The sequence below is a fragment of the Anolis sagrei genome, chromosome 7, assembly GCF_037176765.1.
Source record: "Anolis sagrei isolate rAnoSag1 chromosome 7, rAnoSag1.mat, whole genome shotgun sequence".
Lineage (NCBI taxonomy): Eukaryota > Metazoa > Chordata > Lepidosauria > Squamata > Dactyloidae > Anolis > Anolis sagrei.
The window spans coordinates 28144327-28158411 of NC_090027.1; the positions used below are offsets into that span (position 1 = coordinate 28144327).

A 14085-nucleotide genomic window follows, 5' to 3' on the forward strand; every position below is an offset into this window, starting at 1 on the left:
GTTACCCTTGGCAGTGTCGTTGGAAAGATATACAAATAGAGGAAGCATTTGGCAATACCAATATCTAGGCTTTCCATGACAGCAGACGAAGTTATGCACTTCTGACCCTTTTACCCATGGTCAGTTACTGGGCACCGCCCCACCCTGCTTTGCCATTTATCCTCCCTGCATGACATCACTGTTTTGATGGATTTCCATGTGTTTTGCCCGATAGGAGAACATTCAGAAGCAGTGCCTAGAGGCAGCATTTTTAAAAAACATTTAAAGAGGAATACTGCAGCACTCAGAAGACTCTCATGCTCCAAGAGAAATGGGGACAATATGTGAGGCTCCACAAGCCAAGTCACTTTATCCTCCCAGCAAGAACCAGATAAATATTTTCTAGTGCCGTGTCTGTACTAGATTAGCAGCTGTTATTGTTTCACAAATATGTCTTCAAGTAGGACAGTTTGCTTCAGGGAGAAATGCCTGACTCTTTCATTTTGAGGCTGAGTAGTTGGTATCCAACAAGTTATGAAGCTTGTAAAGATGGAAATTTCGAGACCGACATGTGAGAAACCACCATGAAAAAGGTGGCATGGGTGGTGGATAAATTAATTGCTTCAAAGTGCCTGAATGGAAGCCAATGCAACCCCAGGAGATGGTCTTGGAATTTTGCCCTGCTTTCACTATCTGTTTGTCAAGGGCTAAATTAGATGCCATCCACAGAAGGACCTTTCTATTAAGTGGTATTTTAAATTCTTCCCATCCCTGTCAAAAGTACTCTGCAGGGGAAAATATTGGTGTCGTTATTACTGTCGCTTTCAGAGAAAGGCATTTACAGTAAATTAAATCTACTTGTACAGTTAATTATGGTTTCCAAAATATGGATTACCTATTGAATTCTCATAAATTTGTTGATTCTGTAATTTTGTTTAATAATAATATTGTGTTGTCGAAGGCTTTCATGGCCGGAATCACTGGGTTGTTGTAGGTTTTTCCGGGCCATATGGCCATGTTCTGGAGGCAAATTTTCTCCTGACATTTCGCCTGCATCTATGGCAAGCATCTTGCCATAGATGCAGGCGAAACGTCAGGAGAAAAATTGCCTCCAGAACATGGCCATATAGCCCGGAAAAACCTACAACAACCCAATAATATTGTGCTTTCAATATATTTCTGGTGGAAGAGATCCAAAGATCATGCTATGGACTAGGGAATGTGTTGCTCAATACGCAGTGCTTATTCATAGCCACATATCCCTGTGATTATGCACTTCTCTGTCCAAATTTATAAAAGTACCATAATTGATACTCCAGGGTTTGGATAGAGCCCGTGGCTTCAATGACCCTTCTGTAACCTGAGCAGGAGAACATGTCATGTGATGGATTCACTGTCAGAATAGAGCAACTATGCTTTTGTAAGCCATCATGGATAGCAGAGGTGAAATATTCAACCATGTCATCCTTGTCTAAAGAAATGTTTTTACTTAGTTTTTGTCTGGTATTTGCACATCCCTATGCTCTCAGGCTGTGCGGCTCCCTTCCATCATAGGTTTGATTAGCCTCATTCCTGCTGTTGTTTTGCCTGCAGGCTAAGACTTCCTGATATAGGTGGGAATTTGATACACTTTTCAATTAATGTAATACTTTTTGTAGAATAATGTTGATAGTGCTGAGATGAATCATAGATCCACAGAGCCGAAAGAGACCACATGGGTCATCTAGTCCAACTCTCTACCATGCAGGAAAACCACAGAGTACTTCTGACAGATGGCCATCCAGCCTCTGCTTAGAAGCCTCCAAAGATGAAGCTTCTACTACATTCCGAGGCTGTGAGTTCCACTGCTGAGTTTTCATTATATTTATAACTGTTTTAAATATATTGTAAAATGATGAACCAACCTGGACACAGCATATTATTGGAGAACACAGAAATGCTGGACCACTCTAACAGCCACCATGTCAGACTACACAGATAAGCCATCGAAATCCACAAGCATGTGGATAATTTCAACAGAAAGAAGCAAACCATGAAAATGAACAAAATCTGGCTACCAGTATTTAAAAACTCTAAAATTACAACAGCAAACCAACAGAGTAAAAACAATCAGGGACATCTAATCACCTCTCAACAAAAGATTGCCCCAGGCACTGCCAGGCCATCAAGGTGGTCAGTTGAAGCATTCACACCTAGCTCCAACAAACAAGAGTCCTTTGTCCCACCCTGGTCATTCCACAGATATATAAACCCATTTTCCTAGTTCCAACAGACCTCACTACCTCTGAGGATGCTTGCCATAGATGCAGGTGAAACGTCAGGAGAGAATGCCTCTAGAACATGGCCATAGAGCCCAAAAAACCCTACAACAACCCAGTGATTCCGGCTATTAAAGCCTTCGACAATACATTGTTTTTACCTGTTTTATTGGTATTGTTACTTTTCTTGTTTTCTTTTGGTTTAAAGAATTTGCAACATACATGTCAGCCAATTTCTAGTTTACATTTTGTGAGCTGCCTTAGACCCTTGCTTGGAGAAAGCTGATAGAATGAATTATTATTATTATTATTATTATTATTATTATTACCTCATGACTTGAGGCAGGGTACAGCAAAGTCAAAACATATGAACATAAAATGCACACAATGTATTTATTTATTGTGTCAGGCCACTTAGAGTGCCTCTGGTGTTGCTATAAGAAGGTCTTCCATTGTGCATGTGGCAGGGTTCAGACTGCATTGTAGTAAGTGGTCTGTAGTTTGCTCTTCTCCGCACTCATGTGTCGTGGACTCCACTTGTAGTCCCATTTCTTAAGGTTAGCTCTGCATCTCATGGGGCCAGAGAGCAGTCTGTTTAGTGCCTTCCATATTGCCCAGTCTTCTGTGTGCACAGGGGGTTGTTTCTCATCTGGAATCAGCCACTGATTGAGGTTTCGAGTTTTTCCCTGCCACTTTTGGACTCTCGCTTGCTGAGATGTTCCTGCAAGTATCTCTGTAGATCTTAGGAAACTATTTCTTGATTTAAAGGATTGGTTTGCTATCTGATATCTGAACAGAGGATGGGCCAGGGATGTCCATGCCTTGGTCCTTTCATTATTGGCTGCTACTTCTCAGTGGATGTCAGGTGGTGCAAAACCGGCTAAGTATAATTTCTCCAGTGGTGTAGGGTGTAAACATCCTGTGATAATGTGGCATGTCTCATTAAGAGCCATGTCCACTGTTTCAGCATGGTGAGATGTCCACACTGGGCATTCGTATTGTATTTATGAAGAAACGACTTGCAATACAAAATGCATACAATAAAATATATAAACACACACACACATATATGAACATACACCAAACACAAATTAACATATAGCAGAAATATCAAATCAAATCATTTATTTCAGTCGTAGACCAGCACAGGAAATAAAAGTCACAGTTTCATACAAACTTGGTACATTTAGTACATTTACAATGTAAATATGAATATTGAAGGAGCAGAAAGGGAAAAGGGTAAAAATATACAATGCACAGGTCTATCAGCAAATTATAGAATTAAGGAAGATTACTGGATACACAGTTAACGTTTGGGACCAGTCATCCCTGACAGATTTTGTATGCTGCTGCACAAAACTGTGCAACATTGTGGGTTGTAGCTGAATTAGTATCTACAAGTAGTAGGGAGGTGTAAAATTGTCTTGAATGGCCTGAGCTCTTGTATATCACAAGTAAGATAAGCCTGGCATGGATATCCCTGTAGAATTGGCACTGGGGGAGCACATGTTCTATTGTTTCTATATGAATAGAAGAGAATATATACATGAAATTATTCTGCCTGAAATTATGTGTATGAAAACACTGCTTTCACAAAGAAATGTAAGGTTTACTACAAAAAATGTAGAAACATATTTTTGTGCAACCTCACTGTTTCTTCTTTGCAGAATTATTTCCTGATACTCCACAAGTTTTACAAATAGAGAAAAACTGTGCAAAAGTATTGATTCTATGCAGAATTTATTTCCTCATACTCCACAGGTTTTACAAATAGACAAAAACTGTGCAAAAGTATTGATTCCATGCAGAATTATTTCCTCAGACTCCACAAGTTTTACAAATAGACAAAAACTGTGCAAAAGTATTGATTCCATGCAGAATTATTTCCTCAGACTCCACAGGTTTTACAAATAGACAAAAACTGTGCAAAAGTATTGATTCTATGCAGAATTATTTCCTCATACTCCAGAGGTTGTACAAATAGACAAAAACTGTGCAAAAGTATTGATTCTATGCAGAATTATTTCCTCATACTCCAGAGGTTGTACAAATAGACAAAAACTGTGCAAAAGTATTGATTCTATGCAGAATTATTTCCTCATACTCCAGAGGTTTTACAAATAGACAAACACTGTGCAAAAGTATTGATTCTGTGTTATTGCATAGGTTTTCTGACTGTTAGGAAATCCATTTTTGGCAGAGGAAATAAATGGCATCCATACAAAATATATATCACTGTACACTCCTCTATGTGTGTGCCCATGTGTAGCCTTTTGAAATATTGTTGTGTCTAATTTATCTCAATGATTTGGGAATATTCTGGGCCAATACCTCAGATGAGCACGGACTATGCTGCATTTTGTTCCTGGATCTTCTGTCCTATTCATATTCTCCCTCCCTCCCCTTGCCCTTCCTTTCTTTATCTTTCTCTGACACATCAAGGTCCTTAATATTCACCTTTCTGCCTGGCTTAATTCATTAACAATGCCAGAATGATCCAAGGAGAATCCCTGCTTATATCAACTGCATCCCTGAAAAGAACCTTTCAGGCTTTTAAGGCTGGCTCACATTGTTACCTTGGCTATTATGCCTCCCTTTCCTTCAGTCTCCAGGAGACGAAGGGCCCTTGAAAAAGCAGTGTAAATTGTCGCAATCTTGGCAAGGGGTGGGGGAAAAAACCTGCTAAAATTATGCTGAGCGCTCTTCATTTTGCAAAGGCAAGGCAAGGCTGGTAATGAAAATGAAGTAGTCTTCAGACTTGATAACCTTTTTAGTCCAAGCATCCTCATCAGAAAAAATTAAATGCAATACCCAGCTCTCCTCTCTACAGAAAGGCCTCACCCGCTTCCCACAAATAATGCAGAGGATTGACTCTTTCTTTCCCCCTTAAAATGAGTTGCATCAGGCCTTGTTCCCTCGTCTCCTCTGTCTATCAGCTGCCTGGCAAAGCTGAGACCCTCCATGTGTCAAGTTTCAATATATAATAATAGAACTGGAATTGCATTTGGAATAGTCAACATAACCTATTCTCTCCATTCCCCATTTCTTTTTTTTTCTCCCTTGTTAATCTATTCCCCACCCCAGTATCATGCTTTCTCTTGATAGGGTTCCAGCTGCCTCTTTAGGGGGGAAAACCTTTCTTTCCCACTACACCTGTGTTCTGAATTCAAATGTGAAGCTGTAGTCTACCATACGCACCATTTTTTTTCAAGAGAATCAAAAAAGTGTGCCATCTTTATGTAAGCAAAGCAAAATAGAGGATCGGGAAATATTTCAGCAGCTCAGCCAAGGGCAGCTGAAGAGGTTTTGTAAGAGAGACAAAGAGCAAAATAGTGTCCCCTTCCCCCATTCTATGTACAAAGTGAAGTTGGAAGAACATTTGAATGCTACTTCATAACTAGTGATAGGATAGGTGGGTTAAGCCATCTGACTGGGCTACAGAATTCTGGAAATTTATTTATTTATTTATTTATTTGTTTATTTACGGCATTTATATGCTGCCCTTCTCATCCCGAAGGGGACTCAGAGCAGCTTACAAGATATATATACATACAATATATTATGTTATTAGCATAGTACAATATCAGTATTAAATATTACTATATTGTACTATACCAATATATTGTAATATTATTAGTAATATTACATGTAATATAAATATATAATTATACTATCATATTATTATTAGTATTCTATTGCATTACATTATAATATTATAAATATTATATGTATATATATTATATTACATTATATTATATTACATTATTAGCATAGCATCTTGGGAACTCAGGCTTCTCTCCTTCAATTCCTTTTTTAAAATATCTTTATTGAATTTTCTGTAACAAATTTAAAATCAAGAAATAAAAGAAGAGAAAAAATATAGAGAAGGAAAAGAGAAACAGAGAAGAGAGAAAAAAAGAAAAGAGAATATATATATATATATATATATATATAATAAAAATAAAGATTTTAAGATCTCCATGACTTCCTGAGTATCGTGATGGGGGTGGGGTGTTCTCTTTTTCTCTTTCTTCTATTCTTCTTTATTTAAGAAAACGTCTCTCCTTCTCTCTTCAGGGGATTATTCAAATTAATTTAAATTATTGTCTTGTATTTTTTTCCTTTTAAGTAGTCAGTGACTTTTTCCCAATTTGTCTCTTTTATCGGAGTATACATACTTCTGGATAATAAGTATGTAAGTCTGTCCATATTTCTAATGTCAAGCACTTTTTGCAACCAGTCCTCTATATCTGGAATTTCTTCTATCTTCCATAATTTTGCATAACAAATTCTCACCGCTGTTGTTAGCAAAAACAGTAATTTGTCTGTATTTTTTTCCATTTTCTGTTTCGTCATTCCCAGCAGAAATAAATTGGGTTTTAAATGATTATGTATACCAAGCATTTTCTGTATTGTCTCTTGTATACTCTTCCAGTAAATCTTTGCCTTTTTGCATATCCTTCAATTCTGTTGTTCACCTTGAGACTTGCCTCCTCACCTGGAGATCTAGGGAGGCACAAAATGTTTCTAGGGGCACATCCACACAGGATGGAAAATGTGTGCCCTCCTGTGTTTTTTCCTGGGGCAGCCAAATAACACCTCGGGTAAAAATGAATTCCTTCAGCACTAATTAGGAAAACCCTGTTTTGTGCCGAAGTAATTTGATAGCTGGAAAGACCTGAGTTTTTCAGAAGACCCAAATTTTTCCAGTTGTGGACGCTATGTGGATTGGGCCTGCGGATCGTGTTATGCAACTTTCGGTCCCAATCCGTACAGCTGTCTCAGGATTATTAGGCTCCTGGAGCCCAAAAAACCCAAGACAGCCCCCACTCCCTTCCAAAACCATTTTAAAAACCTTTAAAAGAAAACATAACTTACCTGGCTGGTATTTTCCTGCTGTCAGTCGTCTCCTGGCATGTAGAAATGAGGCATCAGGAGAAGGGGTGGGGAGGAGGAAAATTCCTCCTCCTCCTCCCCCCCCCCCCGTGCTCATCATTACTACCTGTCAGTAGAGGACCAGCAGTTTTTTTTCTTTTTAAAGCTTTTCTAGGGGGGGGGGGGGTTCTTTTGTGTCCGGGTGCCCTGCCAGAAGGTCCGGTAAGGCATCCGGACACCCCTCCCCCCAGAAAAGCATGAGCTTTCTGGGGCATGTGTGGATTGTAACACAGGCTCAATTAGGGTTTTTAAACCTGATTGGGTGCACGTTAAAGTCCTGTCTGGAACCAGCCTAGGTTTTCAGCCTGTGCCCTAAATCCTGGCAAGCTGTCCACTGAGTCAGTGCTAAGTTACTGGCTCCAATGGTATCACACTTGACATAAAAGAGCTTCCCAAGTTTCTTGTTATTAAGGAGGGATCATCACTTTAAGCCACAGCAGAGTACACTCTTTGCATGCAAAAGGGCCTATGTTTAATCTCTGTTACACCAAGTACAGCCGAGGGACCTTTCACACTGCAGAATTATAGCACTGTGATTCCACTTTAGCTGCCATGGTAACATCCTATGGGATCCTTGCAGTTTAGGAAGCTTTACCTCCCCAAACTCCAGATCCAAGGATCCCATGACATGCATCCATTTCAGTGGAGTCATACTGCTATAAGTGTCCTGTGGTAGGGCCTTAAGAATGACTACTAGACCCTGAAGAGACATGGTGTGTAGACCAATGATGTTCAACCTTCAAAACTCCTTCTAGGTGTTTTGGGCCCCTTCTACCCTGCCATATAAAATCAAGATGATCTGCTTTGAACTATATTATATGGCAGTACAGAATCAGTTCAAAGAAGATAATATGGGTTATCTGCTTTGATAATCTGGATTATATGGCAGTGAAGAACTCCCAGAATTCCTCCTGACCATTGAACAAGCTAGCCAGGGGTTCTAGAAGCCTCAAAAACCTGGAGAACCAAAGGTTGGGCATCACTGGTGTACACAGTACTGACCTGGATGGGCCAAGAATTTTGACACGGCATAAGGCAGATTCCTTCATTCCTGTGCTTACCTTAGGTGGCTTCCTCTTTCTATTAAGGGCTAGTGCTCATAGGATTTTACACACAATGTACCTCTGTATCCATTCATTGCTCACCAGGCATATTAACCTCCTGTTGTGTATTGTGTCAGGTGAGATGTTTGCATAGGGTTCTCATGTTCCTCAACTACCCAGGTTTATAAGGTGCTAATGACCTCTTAAACATTCCTTGCACTCTCTTGAAGAGATATAACACAAGTTACAGACTTGGCAGATGAATGCCACTCATGTTGAAGGCTGGGAGGAATGGCAGTTGTGTGTAATGGGATTTGATTTTTAAGTGGTACAGCCAGTGATCTAACGTATGGATGGGTATTTATTTATTTACTTACTATATTTGTATACTGTCTTTCTCAGCCCGTAGGCGACTCACTCCGGTTAACAGGGGAAAATTCAATACTTACAAAATCATAAATACAATTAAAAACATAACATATAATAAAAACTAAACATATCAACAAAATATAAATTCATGGTGTCTCCTTGTTAAAAATGTTGTCTGTTCTCATTGTCATTGTTCCATTTTCCTATGTCAGTTACTCTGCATTTGGAAATGCTTGTTCAAAAAGCCACGTCTTGACTTTTTTCCGGAATGTTAAAAGGGAGGTGGCCAAGCTAATATCTATAGAGAGGGTGTTCCACAGCTGAGGGGCCACCACCGAGAAGGATCTGTCTCTCATCTCTGCCAAACAGTACGTCTAGGACCTTAAGATCATCTGGGAAGGCCCTGCTCTCGTTACCGCCTTCGTCACAAGTACTGTGATGAAGGTGGTAACGAGAGCAGGGCCTTCCCAGATGATCTTAAGGTCCTAGATGGTTCATAAGGGGAGATGCGTTTGGAAATGTAAGTTGGGCCAGAACCGTTTAGGGCTTTATAGGCTAAAGCCAGCACTTTGAATTGTGCCCAGTAACAAACTAGCAGCCAAAGGAGTTGGCACAACAGAGGAGATGTATGCACCCTGAGCGCCGCTACTGTTAGCAATCTGGCTGCTGTTCGTTGGACCATTTGAAATTTCTGTACAGTCTTCAAAGTCAACCCCACGTAGAGCGCGTTGCAGTAGTCTATATGTGCATATTTGTTAATCAAGGGGTGAAACCAAGGTGTAACAAGATGAAATGGGCCTTGCGTATCATAATTCTTGCCTCTTCCTTTCATGTCTTTGTTTAGCTTCTTTTCATCAAATACCACCAGACATGATTCCTTTTTTTAAAAAAAAATCCCATAAGTCTGACCCCTTAGTAAAGATTTGGGCAGACTATGGCCATCTAGATCTTGTTGGGCTACTTCTTCCATCAAGTATAGTGATGATAGCCATTGATGACCTAACAGTTTGGGACCATCCTACCTGCGTGACCGCATCTCCGTTTATGAACCCACGCGTTCGCTTCGTTCATCTGGAGAGGCCCTGCTCGCGATTCTGCCTGCGTCGCAGGCGCGTCTGGTGGGGACGCGAGACAGGGCCTTTTCTGTGGTGGTCCCCCAACTCTGGAACACCCTCCCCAAAGATATTAGACAGGCCCCTATATTGGCAGTCTTCAGGAAGAATTTGAAGTCCTGGCTGTTCCGATGCGCCTTTCCAGAATAGGAAAACTCCAACAAGTCCCAGAAGCACTTTAGTAGAACTTAAGAACTTAAGATTGCTGGCACACTGCACTTGCCCTGAAATCCGACATACCACCTGTCACATCAGCACTTTTAATCTGTATCCATTACTTTGGCTCAGCCCCAGTTTTTACTGTGTTTTGGTGTATTGCTTTTATTGTTTTGTTGTTTTAATATTGCTTTAATTGTTTTGATTTGTTTTCAGTTGTGTATTGTTTATGCTATGTTTTGAGGCCTTGGCCTTTGTAAGCCGCATCGAGTCCTTCGGGAGATGCTAGCGGGGTACAAATAAAGTTAATAATAATAATAATAATAATAATAATAAATAATGACCTCACAACCTCTGAGGGTGCTTGCCATAGATGTAGGCAAAATGTCAGGAGAGAATGCTTCTAGAACATGGCCATATAGCCCGAAAAACCTTCAACAACCCAGTGATTCCAGCCATGAAAGCCTTCGACAATACATTGCTGATATGTGGAATCATCTGGGCAGCTTTCATTCATATATATGTAAGCCTGCAATTTGTCTTCAATTAGGGTCTCTTCTTAAAGGCCTTCTGCAACCCAAATTATCTTCAGAAAAAAGTGTAATTCCTCTGAGCAAAATGTCTGCAGACTGCCAGACATTTTGATCTCCAAATACTTAGTGCTTTTAACACCTGACACTAAGAATTTCTGCTGCCGGTGAGAAGGATTCAGTCTCTTTCTGTGTCCCTCTCTCTCTCACACATACACATACCTTCTCTGCAAGGCTAGCCAGCCTACCTGCAGTTGCTCAAACCCTTTCTCTAACTGCCATGAGGACATTAAAATGTCAGCAATTTGCCTCTCTGAAGACTGACTTTGGTTCAGTGCCTGGAAAAACAGTAGGCGAAATAGTACAACCTTAAATTCTAACATGTGTAAGTTATACATCTTATTTCCATTTCCAAAGCAGCATTTCTCCCCAAAAAGACATGAGGAAAAAATTACCATCTGCTTCGTAATATCTTAGTGGAATGTTTATCTCCCCGCCATGATAACTGCCGTAGAGTAATTCTGCCTCTGTGCCTTAACAAACCTATTCAGTGTTTCTCAGTTGGAAAATCCTTCAGGCTTCTTCTCCAGATGGGAGTATAATGTATAGTCAACATATTCCCTTCACACTGAATGGGGCTGGTTCATTCAAAGAAGTTTGTCACCTTTTGTTTCTCTTTCTTACTTTCTTTTTTTCTTGAACGATGGTCACTTCAAACTTCCTTTTTGGGGGGAGGGGGGTGAGGGTTACTTTCCCTTTTAACTCATAGGAATGATGATGTTTTAACCAATGTTTTATAATTTTTATTGTTAATGCTGTTTACTTGGGCTCTGGTTTATCTTCTTCGTCATCATGTTGATTTGATGTATTATTATTTGTTTGTTCTATTTTTATGTATTGTACTATATTTATTCATGTTGTGAGCCACCCCGAGTCCCTTGGGGATATGGAGCAGGATACAAATAAAGTTTATTATTAATATTTTTTTGAAACACAACAAGATGAGCCCACAGCAGACAAAATCACTGTTCCGTCTTGCAGGAGCGTGGTTTGCATTGCCCCTTAATTGCATAAAATAGCATTCCTTTGCATTTTCCCCCAGGGTTGCTACAGTCTCAGCAGCACCCTGAAAGTTAAACATTAAAGGGGCTGGAAGCTAGCCTGCAAGCCTCTTGCTGTTATTGGTTTAAAAAAATATCCTTTTGGTCTAGAGACCACCCTTTTTCCTGATAAGCCTAGGAGGATTGCCTGTATCATCCTTCATCTAGAAAACACAAAGCATATAATGATCATCATCATCACACTCCTATGAAATTAATAAGGAATTAATTCACCACATGCCAGCTTTTGTGAAAACGAAATGATACCTGTACAAAAGCAGGAAATATTAGCAAGATCAGGGTAAACCTAAGATTTCCAGTTCTCCAAAAAAGAAGAAGAAAACCACAGGATGCCTATTTATTATTGATCATGCTCAGAGCAAGAGAACATCAAAGGTCAAGAGGTTTTAGGATGGAAAACCATATAAGATAGATTGTTCATGGAAGAACATCATGTAGAAAACCATGATGCTCTGGACGTGATCTTGATGTGCACAGCTCCTTTGTGTAGATGACTGTTCTTACAGAGACTAGTGAACATTCATCTATTTTTTTTCCTTTGAGTCTATAGATCAGTGGTTCTCAATTTGTGGGTCCCCAGGTGTTTTGGCCTACAACTCCCAGACATCCCAGCCAGTTTACCAGCAGTTAGGATTTCTGGGAGTTGAAGACCAAAATATCTGGGGACCCATGGGTTGAGAACCACTGCTATAGATGGACAAGGTTACTGTGAGTCACATATGAAAGGCATCATTCCTCACCATTATAATTCAACTTTTGAGAGTGGACAGGAAAGATCCCTGTGTTTTTTGCAAACTGGTTATCTGATGTTTATCCCTTAATTTCAGGGAATCCCCAGTGGACTGCAGTGTTAGTAAATGCAACAAACTGGTTCCTGCTGGGACAGAACCTAACTCCTTGAACTATGGCACCTACATGGACGAGAAGAATGGTCCTCCTCCACCCAACATGACAACCAATGAGAGAAGGGTCATCGTTCCAGCAGGTAAGAGGCCACTTGTTTCCTGAGCATGGATCTTAAGATCTGACAAAACTAATTCTTTAGCCGAATGAAATAAAATTGCTCATAAACCAGATGTGGAACCAAATCAAACTTTTAATCAACTTTTTTATTTTCTAAAAAATGCCTTTGCTACTAAAAGTTATTGATTTTTGAGTTGGGAAAGGAAGCAAACAGATGTCAAATCCTTCATGAAATAAGAATGCGAGAATTAGTCTGCTATATCAAAGGAGAGAGAGAGAGAGAGAAGTGGCCATTTAATGTCTCAATTTTTTATTGTGAAACACTGAAAGGAATGAGATAAATGTGGTCCAGAAACTGTAGCAAAGCTTGTTCCACATCAGGACTTTTATCTTCTAAAAGGCAGGTTATAGTCATTATTAGTTTAATGGGGAGTTTAGTTAATGCTCCCAATTGAAAAAGTTCCAGTACTACTGTTTTCTTTGCTCTTGCTCTTTGCCCCAATTAGCTCTCCTCCCTTTCCTTCTCTTTCCCATAACGTCAAAGAGAATACTTTTGGTAAATGAAGGAGATGAATTACAATTATAAGCATTATCCATTGGGTAGAAATTGAGCAAATGCAGGAGGAAAATGAAGAGTGGTGCAGAATGACTTCAATTAGGACTATTTTTGTGCATGATGCTTTGCATTTCTGATAAGAGTCAGAGAAAAATACCACAGGATGCAGATAAAAGTGCTGGAATAGAATGATATGTAGCTCTGTGAAATGTAATATTTTACAGTTTTTACAGAGGCACAGCAGATTTGCTTTTTTGTAGATACTTGTTAAAGGCTAAATATACAGTCATCCTTGATATTTGTATTTGCATTATATATTAAAAACAATAATATTGTATGAAAAGGGAGGAGAGAAGATACAATATTGGAAAGCATTAGAAAAATCCTAAGCAACCCAAAATCTTAGAGCTGGTTTTGTCTACAACTCCCATATACCTCCAGAACGTGAGTTGTAGTGCAAGGTGACAGACTGAAGAAATGTTTGTTTCTCTGTGTATGTTTTTTTCAGTGTGCCTGTCAGCTAATGCAACCTCATGATTTTCTTAGGGTTTTCTTAGACAAGGCTCAGATGTAGTTTTACAAATCCTTTCCCAGAAATTAGTCTACAGCACCTTTGTTGGTGGCCTCCAAGCCCAAGTTGATTCAGCTTAGCTTCCAAGATGCCTTCAGAGTTTTTAGACCATTACATCCTCCAATATACCTGAGGTATAAAAATCTCTTCCCTCTGCAACAGAAATTGACCCAGGTCAATTTCTGTTACAGAGGGAAACATCTGCGGCATTCAGATGAGTAGGCTGCCATTGCCACTTCAGTCATGTACCACCTGAGGCAATTGCCTTGCTCTGTGTTCCGTCTTCCAGGAGCATAGTTTGCATTACCTTTTAGTTGCATGGGATAGTGTTCCTTTGCATTTCCCCAGGGTTGCTACAATCTCAGCTGCACTCTGAAAGTTAACAGCATTAAAGGCTAGAAAGCCAGCCTGCAGGCCCCTTTTGCAGCTATTGGTTCAGAAAGTATCTCTTTGAGTTTAGAGACGGCCCTTTTTCCTGGGTTGAGTTTTCCA

The 14085-nt window shown here is 39.8% G+C and overlaps 1 protein-coding gene across 3 annotated transcripts in view; it reads left to right on the forward strand.

Annotated features, from left to right (window-relative positions):
- Positions 1-14085, forward strand: part of FLI1 (Fli-1 proto-oncogene, ETS transcription factor) — a 140671-nt gene that overhangs the window by 91229 nt on the left and 35357 nt on the right. For all 3 annotated transcript variants that reach the window (XM_060787065.2, XM_060787066.2, XM_060787067.2), the window contains one exon: positions 12331-12488. In XM_060787065.2, coding sequence (XP_060643048.2) covers positions 12331-12488 — 158 coding nt within the window. The remainder of the gene's footprint in view (positions 1-12330; positions 12489-14085) is intronic.